A 19483-nucleotide genomic window follows, 5' to 3' on the forward strand; every position below is an offset into this window, starting at 1 on the left:
GCAGAACTCAGGTAAAGCAAGCCAATAAATTCAAGCCGAACATAGAAGCATGTAAAATACTAACCACTGTTTCATATTTTCCCAATAAAACAAACTGTACGAGGAAACATTGGACAGCTTGGAGAGCTACGTGGACAAATGTTTTAATAACATTGTAATGGGCAAGCCACAAAAATCTCCATCCATGTCCACACCAACATCAAAACGCACCCGTTCAGAGTGCTTGGCCAGAACCTCCACTATCTGTCCAGGGTAAAGATACACTGATGTCCTGGACTCTATCAACAAAAAGCTAACCAGCCTGGATGCTCATCTCGCCCTGGTGGAAGTTCTCCACAGGGAATTTCAAGCTCTGAGGGAGTCTCTAAGGTTTAGCCAGGAACAACATGCTTTGCTCACAGCTGAGAACCAAGCGCTTAGGGATAGAATGAAAACACTTACGGATAGAATGACACAGCTGTCCTAAGGAAATAAAAAAATTAAGGCGACTATCCTGGATATAATTGCTTGGGGCATGTGGGACAACCTTTCCAGCATCCCAGAACGGGCAGATGAGGACGCCGAATACATGGTCTGTGAATTTCTCCAACGTCAGCTGAAATTCCCAAGTGACGAGGCAAAAAACATCACTTGCCATTATGTTCACCGGCTTGGAGGTCAGAAGCCCAATCACAACAGACCTCGGTCAATTATAGCAAGGTTTGCGCGCTACAAGCAAAAAGAGCAGGTCAGAAGTCAGAGCAGAGAGCTGCGAGGAACGAACTTCAGCGTTAATGACCAGTTCCCAAAGGAGATCCTCGATCGGAGGCGAGTTTTATTCCCAATCAGGAAGCAATATATCACCGAAGGCATCAGAGCTATAGTGGCTGTAGATGAACTTTATGTCAACGGTCAGTTGTTCAGGGACCGGGAGATCACTCTGTGACTTTTTTAGGAGAAACAGCAGGTTAATCTAAAACATGTAACACTTGTGAGATAAGAGGTTAGATAACTGGCAAATGTCATTTAATGTAAAGCACAGCTGAGCATGATGTTTACATTGTTTGATGTGGGTGGGGCCAAGGCTGGACTTTAGGGTATCTACTTCTTTCACCCTCCTCTCATCTACCTCTCATTTACACCTCTCTGTCACTCCTTTCTCTTTCTGTCACACACAAAACATTTCTTGACATAACCTTATACTGGGACTGTTTCATAATGTGGAGGCTCTGGTTGCCAGGGTAGTTTGGAACATATAGACCCCTCTTTTGTACATGGCCCCCTCTCCAGATGAGGATAGGGGTCATTGGGGACTGGAGTGGGGGTCCGGGCCGGGATCGCTCGGGTTTAGTCGATGCACTAGTCTGGGCTGGTGCAGGGGCGGTATGCCTGTCTCCACCCCCGGAGGGAAGGGGACCATTTCCTGGGTCCGGGGGCTGGTTGTCCCTAAGGGGTATCGGCACTTGGAACCTGGGACCTAGGAGTATAGAGTTTGTATGAGTGTGAGTGAGTGTACAACGTTCATTGTTGTTTGTCTTTACGTTGAGTGCGTGGGTGTGAGTGTTTTTGTGTAAGTTTGGGTCTTGGACTGCTCCCTCTCCTGGATCAATTTAGGACCCCTATCAAATGTGGGGGCTATTTCCTCCCCGCCACACTACCTGCCGGAGGTTGGTGTCTCTGCCCTGCTTGTGTACTTGTGGTTCTCGGTGTCGGGGGCTTGGTGCTTTGGTGTGTACCAGCTCCTTCCCAGTGGCTGCTTGCCGGGGCCTGGACCCCCAGGCTCTGTTGGCCTCTGCTTGGGGAATGTTATGTCCCGGGGGCTCAGGTCTCTGGGTCCATGGCTGGATCTGCTCGGGTGTAGGTGGCTGCTGGCGGGGCATGTGGGCTTGTCGCTTCTGCACTGTGGCTGCTGGGTGGTTCCCATGGGACTGTCCCCTGCACTTCTCTGGGGTGATTGAGGTAGTCCCGGCGATGGTGCTCCCTGGAATTTGTGCTCTGGGGGCCTTTGGATGTCCATGGCTTCCTTGATTGCTGCTGATGCGGATCAACTGTGCAGCTGCTCTGCCTGTCACACCCTGTGGAGAGAATTAGAACTGCAGTCAACACAACAGACCTCTCCATAGCTCCGTGGCCTGACATCTTAATGTATTAACTAGCCATCACATGGGGTAATGGACTACTAAAATGCAACTAGGAACATCTATGGACTCTCACAAGATGGTGACCAGTTGAATGTAAATATTTGACTTGCCTGATGCTAGCATTAGCCGTTAGCAGTTGTAGCTAACACAGGAAAGCCTATAGATTGTCCACCACTTCTCTAAAGTCCAACATGTTCCTTAAAATACCATTACTACAAGGATTAAAATGCATATGAGCCTTGGTGGCTTGTTATGGCCGATCTGAGTATAAAACCATCCTTTAAGTTAAGTTTATCTTAACTTTAAAACACAACACAACAAATAACTAGCCACAATGTTAAAGGATCTGTTCACATTAGCTGAACAGACAGCCTGTTAGCACATAGGTAGCTTACTTTTCAACTCAAACAAAACAAAACATAATGAAATAAACAGTGTTTAGAATGTTGCACCCAAACAATTTTTTTCCCAAACACCACCTCGTGAACCATTCTGAATTAAGGGGTCCAAAGGGCGATAGCTTGGGAAGCAAAGTGGAGGCTGGACAAAAGAACCCGGCCGCTACTCTCAGTAGCAACGGGGGTCGGGCTTCATCAGAGTGCAGAATTGCGGTTCCAATACTTTTATCTGTAGTGGAGATAACCGCTTCACTCGACTTTGTTAGAGATAGAGTCTCTGCTGGAAACTCTCTGGAATAGTTTGCTTTTCTGTAGACGTCAGAGAAAAAGTTCAAGCCACACTTGTATTAATTACCCTTTTCATAGGAATGCTGGATTATTTGAGCATCAGATCATACTTAACTTTATGGTTGCTTTCAATAGGCGGGTATTTGAACGATATTTTGGAGTCACTCTTGATCCAAGTTTGAAGTGCCAATCCTTCTTGCCCATAAGGAGGACCTTTACACAAGTTGCCTCATCCTGATCGCCCCTCGGTTGAGAGTTTTGTGGAAGAGAAAGCCATGTTGCCAACCAGGTGTTTTTGTTTCATAGACCGAATGACGTCACAGGGAATCCAGCTGCAACTCCTTCCTAGGCTGAGCTAGAAGTAGGGTAGTGTAATTTAAACATGCAGTGAGGTTCCTACCAGCATCTTTGTTGCTAGTTCAGTCCACATTTAATCCATGTTTTACACATGGATGGGGCGCAACACTTTTGACCAAATCCAGTGTGAGGAGAATGAACTAATTAACAGTTCCAGGTCAGGATAATTTTGAGTTCAATGTTCTAACTGACTCTCCTCTCTTCAGAGCATCATGGGTACCCTGACAGCTCACCTGACACAGGTAAGTCCCTGCACAGCCAAACACCACACCCTCTGTTCTGTAACTCTGGTTACACCATTCTCTCTCCGAAGTCTTCCTCAGTGTCCCACCACTCATCTGATGAAGAAGAAGCTGGAGCCCAAAGGGAGGAACTAAGCTTTGCGACATTGGAGAATGAGGAGGAGGCAGAGCCTTTCTGTGACATCAGAGGGTTGGTGCTGAGATATCTCTGTGGTAACAGGAGAGGCTGTGTGTTGCTGGGTTTTTGTGGAAGTGTGACATTCACTGCAGGTAAAAACACAGATTCAACAGCCGATAAAATAAACACATGATCATGTGACTAACATGTTTATCGGTGTCAGCCTTCCTATTGGCCTTCGTTGTGTTCAGTGGACGATACCACTGCTCCCAGGTGGGGGGCCTGGGGGAGCAGAGTGAGCAGGAAGGAGGCGGGGCTAACAAACCTTCAGATGGAGGGTCGGGGCTTTACCTGGGAGAGCTGCGGGAGATGATGAGGAGGCTGCTGCAGTATGAAGATATTTACAACACTGTCAGGTACTATAAAAGACCTGTTATACAACTGAAACCGTTGCAGCATGATATTTGGTTTGAGCTCTGTGATTGGTGGACTGTGTTTACTGTCAGTCGGATCAGCAGAGCGAATCATCCTCCAGGTTCCTCAGAAGGAACAGCTCTAGCCTCAGAGGTCCTGGGACGCTTCAGGAAGCTGCCAATGGACCACACCTGGACCGAGTCTCTGTATGCCACGCTGCAATTCCCTGACAGGTGAGCTCACAGCAGGTGGAGCTGTGGTACTGTCCAGTAGCCTACCCAGGGGCACCACGAGGGATTTTGAGCCCCATGAAAATAATTCTTACTGGGCCCCCCCACAGCTGGCCATTAGGCCAGCAGAAAAATGTTATAGTGTTTTACATTCAATTCAATTCAATTCAGTTTTATTTATATAGCGCCAATTCACAACACATGTTGTCTCAAGGCACTTCACAACAGTCAGGTACATACATTCCAATCAATCCTAACCATTGAACAGTGCAGTCAGAGTTAGTTATTTATTCAAATTGGATAAAAAGTTTTTCTGTCTAAGGAAACCCAGCAGATTGCATCCAGTCAGTGACTTGCAGCATTCACTCCTCCCGGATGAGCATGTAGAGACAGTGGACAGTCACTGGCGTTGACTTTGCAGCAATCCGTCATAGTGAGCATGCATGTAGCGACAGCGGAGAGGAAAAACTCCCTTTTAACAGGAAGAAACCTCCAGCAGGACCAAGCTCAGTGTGAGCAGCCATCTGCCACGACCAACTGGGGGTTTGAGAGAACAGAGCAGAGACACAAATAGAACAAAGAAGCACTGATCTAGGAGTACTTTCTATGGGAAGGAAAAGTAAATGTTAATGGATGTAGCTCCTTTAGTCGTTTCACCTAGAAAGAAAGAACAGATGAACTCTGAGCCAGTTTTCAAGGTTAGAGTCTGAAAGAGAACACATAGAGTTAGTTACAGTTAAGCTCAGTCAATCGCCATGTCTAGGAGAGAGAAAGGGTTAAATACTAAAAGACAGGGCTGTGTGGATCATCGGTAGAGGGGGAGCATTAAGTTGTTGTCAGCAGAAGCTCGGACGATTCCCCTCTCCAGAAAGCTGTCACAGGTAGACATAGAGCCAGGCCAGGTGTTTTCTAGGAAGAGAAAACAGAGAACAAGGTTAAAAGCTGAAATAACAGCAAATAATGCAAAATTGGAGAGTAGTGTGAGAATGTAGCGAAGAGGGTGAAAGTGGTCATTATGTCCTCCAGCAGCCTAAGCCTGTAGCAGCATAACTACAGAGATAGTTTCAGTTCATATTATTTAGTGAAACGGCGCTTATTTACAACAATGTCGTCTCAAGGCACCCCACAAAGGGTCCCACTGATGGTCATTGTTATACTAAAAACCACAAGGATTGAGATACCTCCCTCTTTCAGACTTATTATAACCATTGGAAAAGAGAAGGGGTCATACAGGTAGCAGAAATGGAGGGTGTGTTTGCACCTCAACCATAACTGAGCCGGTTTAGGCTAAAGCTGACTCCCCCTTAACTCCAACCAACAGGGAGGGAGGAAGGCTCCCTCCCTTATAACCTAAGCCACTCTAACTATAAGCTTTATCAAAAAGGAAAGTTTTAAGCCTAGCCTTAAAAGTAGACAGGGTGTCTGCCTCACGGACCATAACCGGGAGCTGGTTCCACAGGAGAGGAGCCTGATAACTAAAGGATCTGCCTCCCATTCTACTTCTAGAGACTAGGAACCACCAGTAAACCTGCAGTCTGAGAACAAAGTGCTCTGTTAGGAACATATGGAACAATCAGATCTCTGATGTATGATGGAGCTAGATCATTAAGGGCTTTATTTGTGAGGAGGAGAATTTTAAATTATATTCTAAATTTAACAGGGAGCCCATGAAGGGATGCTAAAATAGGAGAAATATGATCTCTTTTTAATTTTCATCAGAACTCTTGCTGCAGCATTTTGAATCAGCTGAAGGCTTTTAACTGCATTTTGTGGACATCCCTATAGTAAATAATTACAATAGTCCAGCCTTGAAGTAACAAATGCATGGACTAGTTTTTCAGCGTCACTCCTGGACAGGATATTTCTAATTTTGGCAATGTTCTGGAGGTGAAAGAAGGAAATCCTAGAAACCTGTTTAATATGGGATTTAAATGACATGTCCTGGTCAAAAGTAACACCAAGGTTTTTTACTTTATTACTGGAGGTCAATTTAATGCCATCCAGGTTAAGTGATTGACTAAGCAGTTTCTTTTTTAAAGTCTCCGGTCCAAAGACAACAACTTCTGTCTTGTCTGAATTTAGAAGCAAAACATTTACAGTCATCCAAGTTTTTATATCTTCAAGACATGCTTGTAGTCCATCTAACTGGTTGGGCTCATCAGGATTTATGGATAAGTAAAGCTGAGTATCATCAGCGTAACAGTGAACATTTATCCTATGCTGCCTTATAATTTGACCTATTGGAAGCATACATATAGTAAAGAGAATTGCCCCAAGTACTGAACCCTGTGGTACTCCACAATTAACCCTGGCGTTTAAAGATGATTTATTTATTATTTACATGAACAAACTGGAATCTGTCATTCAGATAAGATTTAAACCAGCCTAGCGCTGTTCCCCTGATCCCTACAGCATATTCCAGCCTTTTTTAAGAGAATATTATGGTCGACTGTATCAAATGCAGCACCGAGATCTAACAGGACTAGTACAGACACAAGTCCATTATCTGAGGCCATAAGAATATTATTAGTGACTTTCAGCAGAGCTGTTTCAGTGCTATGATGAGCTCTGAAGCCTGACTGAAACTCTTCAAACAGGTCATTGCTGTATAAATGCTCACACATTTGATTAGCAACTATTTTCTCAAGAATTTTAGATAAGAATGGAAGATTGGATATAGGTCTGTAATTTTTCAAGTCATCTCGATCAAGCAAAGCTTTCTTAAGTAAAGGTTTGATTACAGTTAACTTAAAAACCTGTGGTTCATATCCATTTACTAAAGATAGATTAATCATATCTAAAATGGAGCTGGTAATCAGAGGGAACACTTCCTTAAATAATTTGGTTGGGATTGGGTCTAACATACAAGTTGAAGGTTTAGATGAAGCTAATATTTCTGATAACTCAGGAAGCTTCACAGGATCAAAAGAGTCCAAACACAAATCAGGTTCTGCAGTTATTTCCAATGTTGTCTCACTTGCTGAGGATGAAGTAATCATCTTCGGGAGTATGTCAAAGATTTTTTTTTTAATAGAATAAATTTTATTTAAGAAGAATCCCATAAAGTCATGACTGCTAAGAGCTAAGGAAATGGATGGCTCAACAGAGCTATGACTCTGTGTAAGTTTAGCAACTGTACTAAAGAGAAACCTAGGATTATTCTTGTTCTCTTCTATTATGATGAGAAATAAGCTGTTCTGGCTTGGTGAAGTGTCTTTTTATACAACAGTAGGCTATTTTTCCAGATTAAGTAGGAATCCTCTAGGTGTGTAGAGCGCCATTTTCTCTCCAATTTTCTAACATTGTGCTTTAAAGAATGCAGCTCTGAATTAAACCAAGGAGCTAGCCTCCTATGCACGATTACCTTCTTTTTCGAGGGGGCTGCATTGTCTAATGCATCACGCAATGATGAAGAAACACTATGAACAAAAGAATCAATTTGCAAAGGGGCAGAAACAGAATGATTGCCCTCCATTGTGCTTTTCAGTGATAATGAGGAAATTAAAAGTGGAATAGATTCTTTAAAGGTTGTTACAGCATCGCCTGATAATGATCTACTATAATGAAATTTTCTTTCAGGTGTGGAGTACTCGGTTAAATTAAACTCAAAGGTTATTAAGAAATGGTCAGACAGGACAGGGTTATGAGAAAATATTGTTATGTCTTTACACTCAATGCCATATGTCAGCACAAGGTCCAGAGAATGAAGAGAAAGGTGGGTTTTAGTGCTTTGCAATTTGGATGAGGAAAACTAAGGATTAAATATTCAAAAGAGTTGTAGCTATTGATTGGTCTGGGACTAATCAATCAATAAATTGGACTGAAAGATGGTATTTCGAGGAATGTGAAAATTTTAATAATTAGTAGGAGTTGACTCATTTGTAGTAACATAATCCTCTTGCTGCAGCCAGGTTTTTGTGAGGCAAAATAAATCAATCTGATTGTCACAAATCAGGTCACTAACTAGCAATGTCTTTGAAGAGAGAGATCTTATGTTCAGTAAGCCACATTTAATTGTTTTATTTTTCTTTTCGGTCTGAGTTGTGTTTATTTTCATGAGATTTTCCTTATTTCCCCCTTTTAGATTATTTTTTAACCTATTCAATTTTGGCCGTGGGCGAGACACTGTCTTAATAGGGTAATGGGTGGGTAGCAGTACAGAAGCTGCAGAGAGGAGTATTAAACTACGACCCTGCTTCCTGGTCTGAACCCTGGGTTGTCAGAGTTTTGGAGAACTAATAAATTCGGCCAGATTCCTAGAAAGAAGAGCTGCTCCATCCAAAGTGGGATGGATGCCGTCTCTCCGGTTCACACCAGGTTTTCCCCAAAATGTTTGCCAGTTATCAATGTAATCCACATTGTTTCTAGACACCACCTAGACAGCCAGCGGTTGAATGACAGCATGCGCCTAAACATGTCGTCACTGGTCAGATCGGGGAGGGGACCAGAGAAAATTACGGAGTCCGACATTGTTTTGGCAAACCTCCGATTGACGTAACTGGGTGTCATTACCGCCACCGTGAATAACAATCTTACTGTATTTACGCTTATCCTTAGCCAGCAGTTTCAGGTATGATTTGATGTCGCCCGTTCTGGCCACTGGCAGACATTTGACTATGGTCGCTGGTGTCTCTAGTGCCACGTTTCTGACTATGGAGCTGCCAATTACCAGAGTTGGCTTCTCAGCGGGTGTGTCGCTGAGCAGAGAAAATCTGTTAGAAACGCAGATGGGTTGGTGGTGATCTGTGGGCTGGGATCTAGGACTATGCTTTCTACATGCCGTCACCCAGCTGGCCTGAGGCCCCGGCTGCGCGGGCTCTGCTGAAGGACTGCTACGGGGAGCTACCCTCGGTGGCTCCGCGCTGGCTACGGGGCCTCGGCTATCTGCTGGTTTTTCAACAGCGCGGAGCCGGGGCTCCATTCCGACACCCTTGCCTCCAAAGCTACAAAAATGCTACATTTGTTACACGTACCATTATCACTAAAGGAGGCAGAGGAGTAACTGAACATCTGACACAGAGAGCAGGAGAGAGGAGGAGACTCAGAGAAACAGCAGAACGGGTAGCCATGTTGGAGCTATTGCTAAGCTAGCAACCCCTTACCACTACTAGAAAAACCGTGTAAGACACGGAGAGTCCCCAAACGTTAAATACAGCAACAGAAAGTATGTGTTTTAACGTGATTATGTATTATAACAAGTAAGAGATATCACAGTAGAGAGAAATCAGATCAAACGAGAGAGCCTTCACACGCCAAACAATTCACCAAATGTAACAGCGAAAATAGGAAGTGACGTTACCCAGAGCTCCAGCCGACTTTTACATAAAACTATACATTTTAATGATATTTTTGGTTTTCACTCTGGTCCTGGCTCTGTAGTGCACATGACATACAAAATTATATAGTATTTCTTATGTTGTAATACCATTTGTAATAGCATCGTACTCATTATTTCAGGTGGCCTCTCATCATTTTGTTTTACTTAAAGGTGTTTTCGGTGATTTCACCAAAAATAACACAGGGAAATGTCATTTTACTACCAATACTCCACTACTCACTGTCTCCCTCTTATAGCCCCACAGGCAGGTCTAATTTATCTCCAAAACTGTAGACTCACAGGTTTCGGCATTAGATTTGTGGTGAAAAAATAAATATATGAGACTATGTGGCTGTTGCTATTTAATCTTCTCATTTCTAGAAAACGTAAACATTTCTCTGATTGGATTGAGGGCAGTTACTCAGTCTGCACGCTAGAAATGTTCTCTGTTCCTACTGCAAAGCAGGGGGATGAGAGTCCCAAACTACTGACCAAACATTGTATTTCAGAGATAGCTGATGATTTTTAAACCATTAAAATCGTCAAATAAATACAAACTATAGGCTTTTTTTTAAGCTGACATGTGTCACTTTTTAATCAGAGCAGCTTGCTAAACATTTGCCTGCATTGATTTATTAACTAAAACAATAGTGAAATGTATAGGAGAGAGAGAGAGAGAGAAAGAGAGAGAGATGGATGGATGGATAGATGGATAGATAGATAGATAGATAGATAGATAGATAGATAGATAGATAGATAGATAGATAGATAGATAGATAGATAGATAGATAGATAGATAGATAGATAGATAGATAGATAGATAGATAGATAGATAGATAGATAGATAGATAGATAGATAGATAGATAGATAGATAGATAGATAGATAGATAGATAGATAGATAGATAGATAGATAGATAGATAGATAGATAGATAGATAGATAGATAGATAGATAGATAGATAGATAGATAGATAGATAGATAGATAGATAGATAGATAGATAGATAGATAGATAGATAGATAGATAGATAGATAGATAGATAGATAGATAGATCTTGTCCTGTTTGAAGGTCCAAGGAAGACTCCTGTTCATGAGGTTAAATAGTTTTGAGACAGCAGTATGCACTGAATTAGAATATGTGTTCCAGTGAGGCTTGGTTGTCAGATAAAAAGTACTTCAGTCAGTCAGTCATTTTCTACCGCTTATTCCATAGTGGGTCGCGGGGGAGCTGGTGCCTATCTCCAGCAGTCTATGGGCGAGAGGCGGGGTACACCCTGGACAGATCGCCAGTCCATCGCAGGGCTGGATGGAGGGAAGGTCAGCTCTGATTATTCTCTCTGCAGTCCTGATTATTCGTTGCAGTCTGGACCTGTCCTGTTTTGTGGATGAGCCAAACCACACTGAGATGGATGAAGACAGGACAGACTGAATGATGGCAGTGTAGAAGATGACCAGCAGCTCCTGTGGAAGGTTGAACTTCCTGAGTTGCCTCAGGAAGTACAGTCTCTGCTGGGCCTTCTTTTGAACAGTGTCTATGTGTGAAGACCATCTCAGGTGCTCAGAGATGGTGGTTCCTAAGAACCTGAAGTGGTCCACGGCCGATACAGTGTTGTTGAGGATGGTGAGGGGGGTGGTGTTCTCCGAAAGTCCACCACCATTTCCAAAGTCTTGAGTGGGTTCAGTTCAAGGTAGTTCTGACCGCACCAGTGTACCAGCCGATCCACCTGCTGTCTGTATGCAGATTCATCACCGTCCTGGATCAGACCAATGACAGTGGTGTCGTCTGCAAACTTAAGGAGTTTCACGGACGAGTCCGATGAGGTGCAGTCATTTGTGTACAGAGAGAAGAAGAGTGGGGATAGAACACACCCCTGGGGGGCAACTGTACTTATTGATCTGGATCGGAAGAAGATGCTCCCCAGTCTCACCTGCTGCTGTCGGTCCGTCAGGAAGCTGTTGATCCACTGACAGGTGGAGGCTGGGACGTTGAGCTGGGTGAGCTTCTGGTGGAGGATGTCTGGTATGATGGTGTTGAAGGCCGAGATGAAGTCTACAAACAGGATCCTGGCGTACGTCCCTGGACGGTCGAGGTGTTGCAGGATGAAGTGTAGACCTAAGTTAACAGCATCATCTGCTGACCTGTTTTCTTGGTAAGCAAATTGCAGGGGGTCCAGCAGGGGGCCTGTGATGTCTTTCAGGTGCTTCAACACCAGCCGCTCAAAGGATTTCATGACCACAGACGTCAGGGCTACAGGCCTGTAGTCATTTAATCCTACGATGGTGGGTTTCTTGGGAACCGGGATGATGGTGGATCATTTGAGGCAGGAGGGGACCTCACATTTCTTCAGTGACTTGTTGAAGATCCTTGTGAAGATCGGAGCAAGTTGATGTGCACAGGCTTTCAGACATGATGGGGAGACGTTATCAGGTCCTCCAGCTTTCTTTGTTTTCATGCGCTGAAAGAGCCTGTTTACATCTTCCTCGGAGATCTTTAGTGCAGGCACAGGATCTGATGGTGGGGGGTTGGTTGCTTTATGGGAGGAATTTGTTCCTGAATGGGATGTAGAGGGGATGATTTGAGGTGTGAATGGCTTCTTGTCATGTCTGCAGTAGAAGCCATTCAGACGGTTGGCCAGGAGACGACTCTGTTCAGGATGGGTGGAGGGGCTCTTGTAGGCAGTCAGGTTTCTCAAACCGGTCCATACAGCTGAAGTGTCACCACTAGAAAGGCTGTTCTTAAGCTTCTCATTGTAGCTTCTCTTAGCTGCTTTGATCTCTTTTGTTAGTTTGTTCCTGGCCTGTCTGTACCGCGCCCAATCTCCACTGCTGTGAGCTTCTTCCTTTTCCCTGCGCAGATTCCTGAGGTGTGGAGTAAACCATGGCTTATTGTTCCCAAAGGTGCAGAAGGTCTTGGTCTGCACACACATGTCCTCACAGAAACTGATGTATGATGTCACCACATCAGTTAGTTGGTTTAAGTCAGTGGCTGAGGTTTCAAAAACAGTCCAGTCTGTGCATTCAAAGCAGGCCTGTAGCATCTGCTATGATTCTTCAGTCCACTTCCTAACAGTGTGAACCTTGGGTTTGGAAGCTCTTAGTCTCTGTCTGTAGGTTGGGATGAGGTGGATTAGATAATGATCCGAAAAACCCAGAGCAGCCCTGGTAACAGCATGATATGAGTCCTTTAAAGCTGTGTAACAATGGTCCAGTGTGTTTTTGTCTCTGGTGGGACACTTAATATGCTGTCTGTATTTGGGGAGTTCATTTGAGAGGTTTGCGCTGTTAAAATCTCCCAGTATTATGATGAAAGAGTGCGTGTATTTTTTCTCCAGGTCTGTAATCAGCTCAGCAAGATGTTTTTCCGCGGCAGAAGTGCAGCCATGCGGTGGAAAATATGAGCCGATTATTATAAACGAGGAAAACTCTCTCGGTGAATTAAACGGTTTACAGATTATGGAAAATGACTCCAGATCCGGGCTACATGTTTTTCCCAGCACTTTTACGTCTCTGCCCCAACCTTCATTTAAATAAAAGCAGATTCCGCCTCCTCGGCTCTTCCCCGATAGCTCCGCGCTGCGATCCGCTCTGAGCAGCTGGAAGTCCGGCAACAGCAGTACACGGTCCGGGATGTTTTCACTCAGCCATGTCTCGGTGAAGCAGAGAACCGCTGATCCGCGGAGGTCCGTGTTTTTACCGGTGAGAAGAAGCAGCTCGTCCATCTTGTTGTTGAGAGAGCGGACATTTGCCAGGTGGATTGAAGGCAGTGGTGGACGAAGTCCTCGTTTGCGGAACTTTACCAGCGCTCCAGCACACTTTCCCCTCCGCCGCTTTCGGCGCAGGATCCCATATAGAGCCGCAGCTCCACTCGCCAGGAGCTCGGTGAACCTCGGATCGATGAAAGATGGTGAAAAAAACCCAAGAGAGGACTCTCTGATGTTGAGAAGTTCCTCTCTACTGAATGAGACCACAGGATTGTGGCCCGACACCACAGAACTGTGGCTCAAAAAACATAAAAACACACAAAATGCAAAAACAAAGAGAGAGCGAAGCTCCGAGGTTGCCATCGTCGGCGCCATCTTGTTGAATATTGATCAAACTTTTGTAACATTAGCTTGATTTCACTAGTTGAAATTTTCTTGTGTTGTTTGTTTATTGCAAACAATTTAATAAATTAAACCTCTCACAATAAACATACTTGACATTGTCGGAGGGGCATTATGCAATGGTAAATAACATGTCTAGGAAATCTGAGGAATCATAATGTGAGTCAACAATTAAGGCCATGTCAGGTCCCTATTTCAGTTTTTTGTTAACAGTGACTGAACCATAATGTTCAGCAATCAGACATTTAAAATTCTGGACATGAGGACCTTCAGCAGTTCTGAACCTGGACCTGGGAACTTTGATATATTAATGAAGGCAATAATATCCAGTCTACAGTCCTAGTCTGACCACCATGTGGCAATCATTGATTTGTTTTGGTTTCTAACTGCAGGACTCAGAGAAGCTCTCTGCAGCTCGTGGACTCTGCAGGTCTGATCTCAGAACAGATTGCTCTGAACCCGTTTGATTACTGTCCATACAGCGCCACAGGAAACTACACGGTAGGAGGAGAATCCACTGGAAGTGTTGGTCACCATGGTAACCACCATCCCAGTCACCTTTGCCTGTCTGTCTTCAGGGGGGTGTGGTATACGCCAACTATGGCCGCCCAGAGGACTTTAATTGGCTGAAGAGCGTGGGTGTGTCAGCAGCCGGCTGTGTGGTGGTGATGCGGGTTGGGGGCGGAGTCAGTTTTGCCGAGAAGGTGTGGTTGGCTGAGAGGAACGGAGCGGGTGGAGTTCTGATCTATCCTGACCCTGCTGACCTGCCACAGGACCCCCGGCGGCTTGGATTGACCTCTCACACCGCCGTATCTGAACATGTAACATCAACACCCCTGAACAAACCGAAGACACACCTGAGCTCCTGACCAATCAGCATCTCTCTCTGCAGGTCCACCTTGGGTCAGGTGACCCCTTTACTCCAGGTTTTCCCTCCTTTAATCACTCTAAGTTTCCACCCATCCCGTCCTCTGGCCTACCACTGATCCCAGCCCTGCCAATTACTGCCACTGTGGCCGCCAAGCTGCTAAGGTAAGTTCCACCCCCTCATTTTACCTGCTCAGCTGTAATTGTTACCTGACTGCCCTCCTTTGTGTCTCAGCCAGCTGTCAGGTCCACCCTGTCCTCCATCTTGGAGAGGTCGGCTCCCATATGTCCGCTGTGTGCTTGGTCCAGAGTTCAGCTCCGAACGCAGAGTCCAGATGTCGGTCCATAACGTGATGAATCCTGTTCTGCTCAACAATATCTTCTCCTCACTGGAGGGCCACGTTGAGCCAGGTATGCCCTGACATCACACCACTGACAAGTGAAGCATCCTGCAGCAGTTATAAACCACTAATCTCTGCCTCAGATCAGTATATAATTCTGGGAGCTCAGAGGGACTCTTTGGGTCCAGGAGCTGTGAAGTCTGGGGTTGGAACAGCAATCCTATTGGAGCTGGCTCGAACCTTCTCAGCCATGGTGAAGAAAGGTAAGACCAACCTAGACACAGGTGTACCTGGATGACTGATTCCCCTCTGAAACACCTGATGGATGTTTCAGGTTTCAGTCCCAGACGCAGTCTGCTGTTCGTCAGCTGGGATGCTGGAGACTTTGGGAATGTTGGAGCAACTGAATGGCTCGAGGTTCTTCACAGAAAAATCTTCTACATTGTCTTAAAGCTAAACTTTGACTGACTTTGACCCTTGACCACCAGGGTTACCTGTCCATGCTCCACCTGAAGGCTGTGGCCTACTTCAGTCTGGATCAGGCCATCATGGGTAACATTGAGCTCTGAGCCAATTAGAAAGCTTGTTATTTTTTTTCTCAGCCAGTTACAGACATAAGAGAATGTCTTATTTAACAGGTGATGATAACCTTTCAGCTTACACCAGTCCTCTACTAGTAGACCTACTGGACTCTGCTATCAAACAGGTGAACATGCTGAGTCTTTACTGGCTAATGCCCCTTATATCTTTACAGCACAGACACAGAAAGTTCCACAGTACTTGGACCTCTAATTCTATCTTAATCAGCTGCAACTACAAACTTTAGCTTGATTCATAAGGAATATATTTCAGGACCACATTGTTCAGAATTATCTTGAAGTCCAAAAGCAAGAAGTGTGTCACCTGTTTAGGTTGGGCTGTGCTCTTGTGCTGCAGGTGGAACATCCCAAACATGCAGGTCAGACCATCTACAGCCAGGCTGAAAGAGATGGAGGCAGCTGGAGGATGTGAGGAAACAAACACACCAATCATTTTCTACAGAATATGGATGTGAGGTTTACGACTGGTAAGATTGTGCTGCTGTATCTCCTCAGTATGAAGCCCCTGTATCTGAACAGTGGAGCCTACAGTTTCACTGCGTTTGCAGGAGTTCCAGCAATGGAGCTCAGATTCACTAAGGTAACATCTAACTTTTAACTCACAGGTCAAAAACAAACAGTCTTGGTTCTGTCAGCTCAGAAAAGGTTTGGCTATCATGTGAATATTCATAGAGCTACAACATATAGAACCTGTCTATTTTACTTCACAGAAGCTACATCATGTTAGATGATTTATCATCACTGTTTGTCATATCATCTCTGGATACAGGAGAGAGCTTACCCTTTTCTCAACACACCACTGGACAGCGTGCCTCACTTTCAGGAGTTTCTTGGGGGTCGACTGGGGGTCATTGGGCGGCGCCTTGGTGAGCTGGTCGGGGAAATGGTGCTGCGATTGGTCCATGACCACATCCTGCCTCTACGCATCACTTCCTATGCTCAGTCGGTGCTGCAGTTCAGTGCCCACCTCAACAAGCACTCAGCTGAGCTGCAGGTATCTCCTGATATTTTTCAGGTGGATAGGTGGTGTGATGTCACAGTGAATCAGTCTTCTCTCTATCCCCTTTGTGTATTTAGTCCAGAGGTGTTTCTCCTCAGTGGCTCTTCAGCGCTCGAGGAGATTACAGTCGAGCTGCCGAGACTCTGCAGAGAGCCATTGACTACAGCGACCTGCACAACCCGACCACTGCACGCCTCTACAACACCCGCATCATGAAGGTATGAGTACTGTTCTGTTCAATAGCCATATTATAAGAGGTACATAAACTACGAAGTCATTACCCAAACAGTACTGAGCAGACCCGTCAGCAGGGAGGGACAAATGGGCCTGAAAGACTTTTCTGTCCTTCCTCTAAGTACTAATGCACTCACAGGGTAAGGATACATGTAGAAAACACTTCATTGCCAGAATCCCCACTGAACCAACATATGACCTCCATAAGTACTAAGATACCTGCATCATGAAACTGAGACTGGACATTAAATTAACAGGGAAGGAGGCATTGTGTCTTTATTGTTACAGTGTGAATGGAGAGCTGCTCACCCAGATCAATCGGTTCCTCAGCATTCTGAATGTTGGAGACCATGTTCTTGGAATGAGAGACTGAGGTGATGGTCCCTCTATGTAAATAAATGCGCCAGATTTTGCAATACATGCTGACAGGAAAACTCAGCTCTAATGTCAGGTCTTTGTCAGGTTTCTGAGATGGAGAGTATAGCTGACAGGTGGAGATCTAATTCAAGAGGAGCAATTCACTCTTCATCCTGTTCCAGGAACACATTTAGTCTTACAAAGACAGTGGTAGTAGTATGAGTTTCTGGTGGTTCTGTCTCTCATATTTCCACTGGAGAATTTTTAGTATACCAAAAACTTGTTCAACTTGTGGAGCAGAATAAAAAAGTGATTCAGAGGTGTCTGTGGAACTGTGGATGATGTACAAATGGATGGATGGATGAATGGATGGATAACAACTGTTCCTGCTCGTTGCCTGTTCTCTGTCCTCAAGGTGGAGTACTACTTCCTGTCTCAGTATGTGTCTGCAATGGAGACACCGTTCCGCCATGTTATTCATGGACGTGGTAACCACACTCTGAGGGCGCTCACAGAGCATCTGGACCTGCTGACCTCTGACCCTGGACGATTTGACGAGAGTTGTTTCAGACGTCAGCTGGCTCTGTTCACCTGGACGCTGCAAGGAGCTGCCAATGCTCTGAACGGAGATGTGTGGAGCATACACCACACACGCACCTATACGCACTGATGGACATCACACGCACACTGATGGACACCACACCTACACACCTTTACGCCCTGATGAAGACAACAAACACACCTATGTACACATTAAACACAAACTAAGGATCACATTGGATCCACTTTGCTGCTGGTGGTTACGTTATGCCAGATTATACCAAATGTAGCTAATCAGCATGCTATGGAAGCATAGAGCTGCTGCACAGGAAAAAGAAAAAAAGAGATACATACGTTTTACATCACCTGAAAACATCATTGTTTCAAAAATATACTTTATTTCTGGACAACATAATATCACATTATTACAATATAAATATGGTGTAGTAACGTAATAATACCTTATACAAACAAGAAAGTTACATTGTTTGATCAACAAAGTTTTGAAGTTATAAAATCATACCTTTTACTGTTGGAACATCATGTTTACCTGATAAAATGACCACGATGATGACGATGCAGATAATGTCTTGTCAGAATGGATTAGGTTCTACTTCCTACGTGGATTGAGCCATGGAGCGATTCTGCCATCATTGTGCAGCCTGAACAATACTGTGATAATCATGCATACACTGAGATGGAACGTAAAAAACATGGTTCTTTACAGGAGGAAGAACGATTCTAATCTGACTGAGGTGGAAGCAGTTCTGGACAGGACCAACTAAACTTAATTTAGGCAGGTTCTGTCACATAGAGTACTGTGAGATATTTGCTGAAGTGTCTGGACCCATAAAGGGGTGAGCAAGGACAAACATTTTTTTGACGTACTCCTACTCGTTGTCTTCTGCTTCATCCGAGACCGGGTCTCGGGGGCAACAGAATCAGTAGAGACACCCAGACGTCCCTCTCCCCAGACACCTCCTTCAGCTAGGGGAGCCCAAGGCGTTTCCAGGCCAGCCGACAGACATAGTACCGCCAGCATGTCCTGGGCCGTCCCCTGGGCCTCCTCCTGGTGGGACGTGCCTGGAACACCTCCCGAGGGAGGATGCATCCAGTATGGAAGGCTAAGCCACCTCAATTGATTCCTCTCGATGTGGAGGAGCAGCGGCTCTACTCCAAGCTCCTCCCGGATGGCCGAGCCCTTCACCCTATCTCTAAGGGGCTGCCCGGCCACCCTACGGGGAAAGCTCATTTCAGCCGCTTATAACTGGGATCTCGTTTTTCGGTCATGACCCAAAATTCATGGCCATATGTTAGGGTAGGAACGTAGACCGCTAAATCTTTTTGACGTTTGAACAATAAATTATCTTGTTCTTACCCGATAAATAAATTGTTTGAGAGTGAAAGATATTTTGTTGAAACAATAAAGTTTCAGGTTATAACAGGATATCTCTTTCCTTTGCCTGGGCAGCAGCTCAATGCTTCTGTAGGAAACTGAATACCTGCCTTTATTAAATTCAAATGAATGATCTGTGCTTGACTTAGAATTAGGATGATAATTATTAACAAATAAAGTTGTTTCTTTCTTTTTTGTGGTTTGTGTGTTTAATAACCTTTTTGCAGATTCTAATAATACTACAGAAACATTTTTTTTCTAGATTTCCTCCATAGGAATGTAATAAACCTCCAGGTGTCCCAGATCTCAGTCCTATTGAGCATCAGTAGGAAGTTCTGAGTGTTGGAGATGCTAAAGCTGCTCCTCAAACTGAGTATTAAGTTGTTTAAAAGACAATTTTACCTTCTGTCTGAACATGTCCATGTGGTAGAGAAGGTCCAAAGCTGTCGGTACAATGTCCCAGAAAACATAATTTAATCTGATTAACAACCACCAAACTGCTGACTGTTAAACTAGGATTTATTAGTATTAATTAAGCTGAAACCAACACTGTAAAAATCC

At 44.6% G+C, this 19483-nt stretch overlaps 1 protein-coding gene across 2 annotated transcripts in view; it reads left to right on the top strand.

Annotated features, from left to right (window-relative positions):
• tfr2 (transferrin receptor 2) overlaps positions 1-19117 on the top strand; it is a 28357-nt gene extending 9240 nt beyond the window's left edge. Inside the window, exons 2-18 of one of the 2 annotated variants that reach the window (XM_047385327.1) lie at positions 3370-3405; positions 3477-3675; positions 3747-3939; positions 4030-4170; positions 13981-14089; positions 14167-14409; positions 14481-14620; positions 14691-14866; positions 14940-15059; positions 15131-15213; positions 15285-15348; positions 15435-15502; positions 15733-15803; positions 15891-15975; positions 16165-16389; positions 16473-16613; positions 17402-19117. In XM_047385327.1, coding sequence (XP_047241283.1) covers positions 3376-3405; positions 3477-3675; positions 3747-3939; positions 4030-4170; positions 13981-14089; positions 14167-14409; positions 14481-14620; positions 14691-14866; positions 14940-15059; positions 15131-15213; positions 15285-15348; positions 15435-15502; positions 15733-15803; positions 15891-15975; positions 16165-16389; positions 16473-16613; positions 17402-17656 — 2343 coding nt within the window. In that variant the 5' untranslated portion in view covers positions 3370-3375 and the 3' untranslated portion in view covers positions 17657-19117. The remainder of the gene's footprint in view (positions 1-3369; positions 3406-3476; positions 3676-3746; positions 3940-4029; positions 4171-13980; positions 14090-14166; positions 14410-14480; positions 14621-14690; positions 14867-14939; positions 15060-15130; positions 15214-15284; positions 15349-15434; positions 15503-15732; positions 15804-15890; positions 15976-16164; positions 16390-16472; positions 16614-17401) is intronic. The other variant, XM_047385328.1, reaches the window with a different exon arrangement.
• The last annotated feature ends 366 nt before the right edge of the window (positions 19118-19483 follow it).

Source organism: Girardinichthys multiradiatus, chromosome 14 (assembly GCF_021462225.1).
Source record: "Girardinichthys multiradiatus isolate DD_20200921_A chromosome 14, DD_fGirMul_XY1, whole genome shotgun sequence".
Taxonomy (NCBI): domain Eukaryota; kingdom Metazoa; phylum Chordata; class Actinopteri; order Cyprinodontiformes; family Goodeidae; genus Girardinichthys; species Girardinichthys multiradiatus.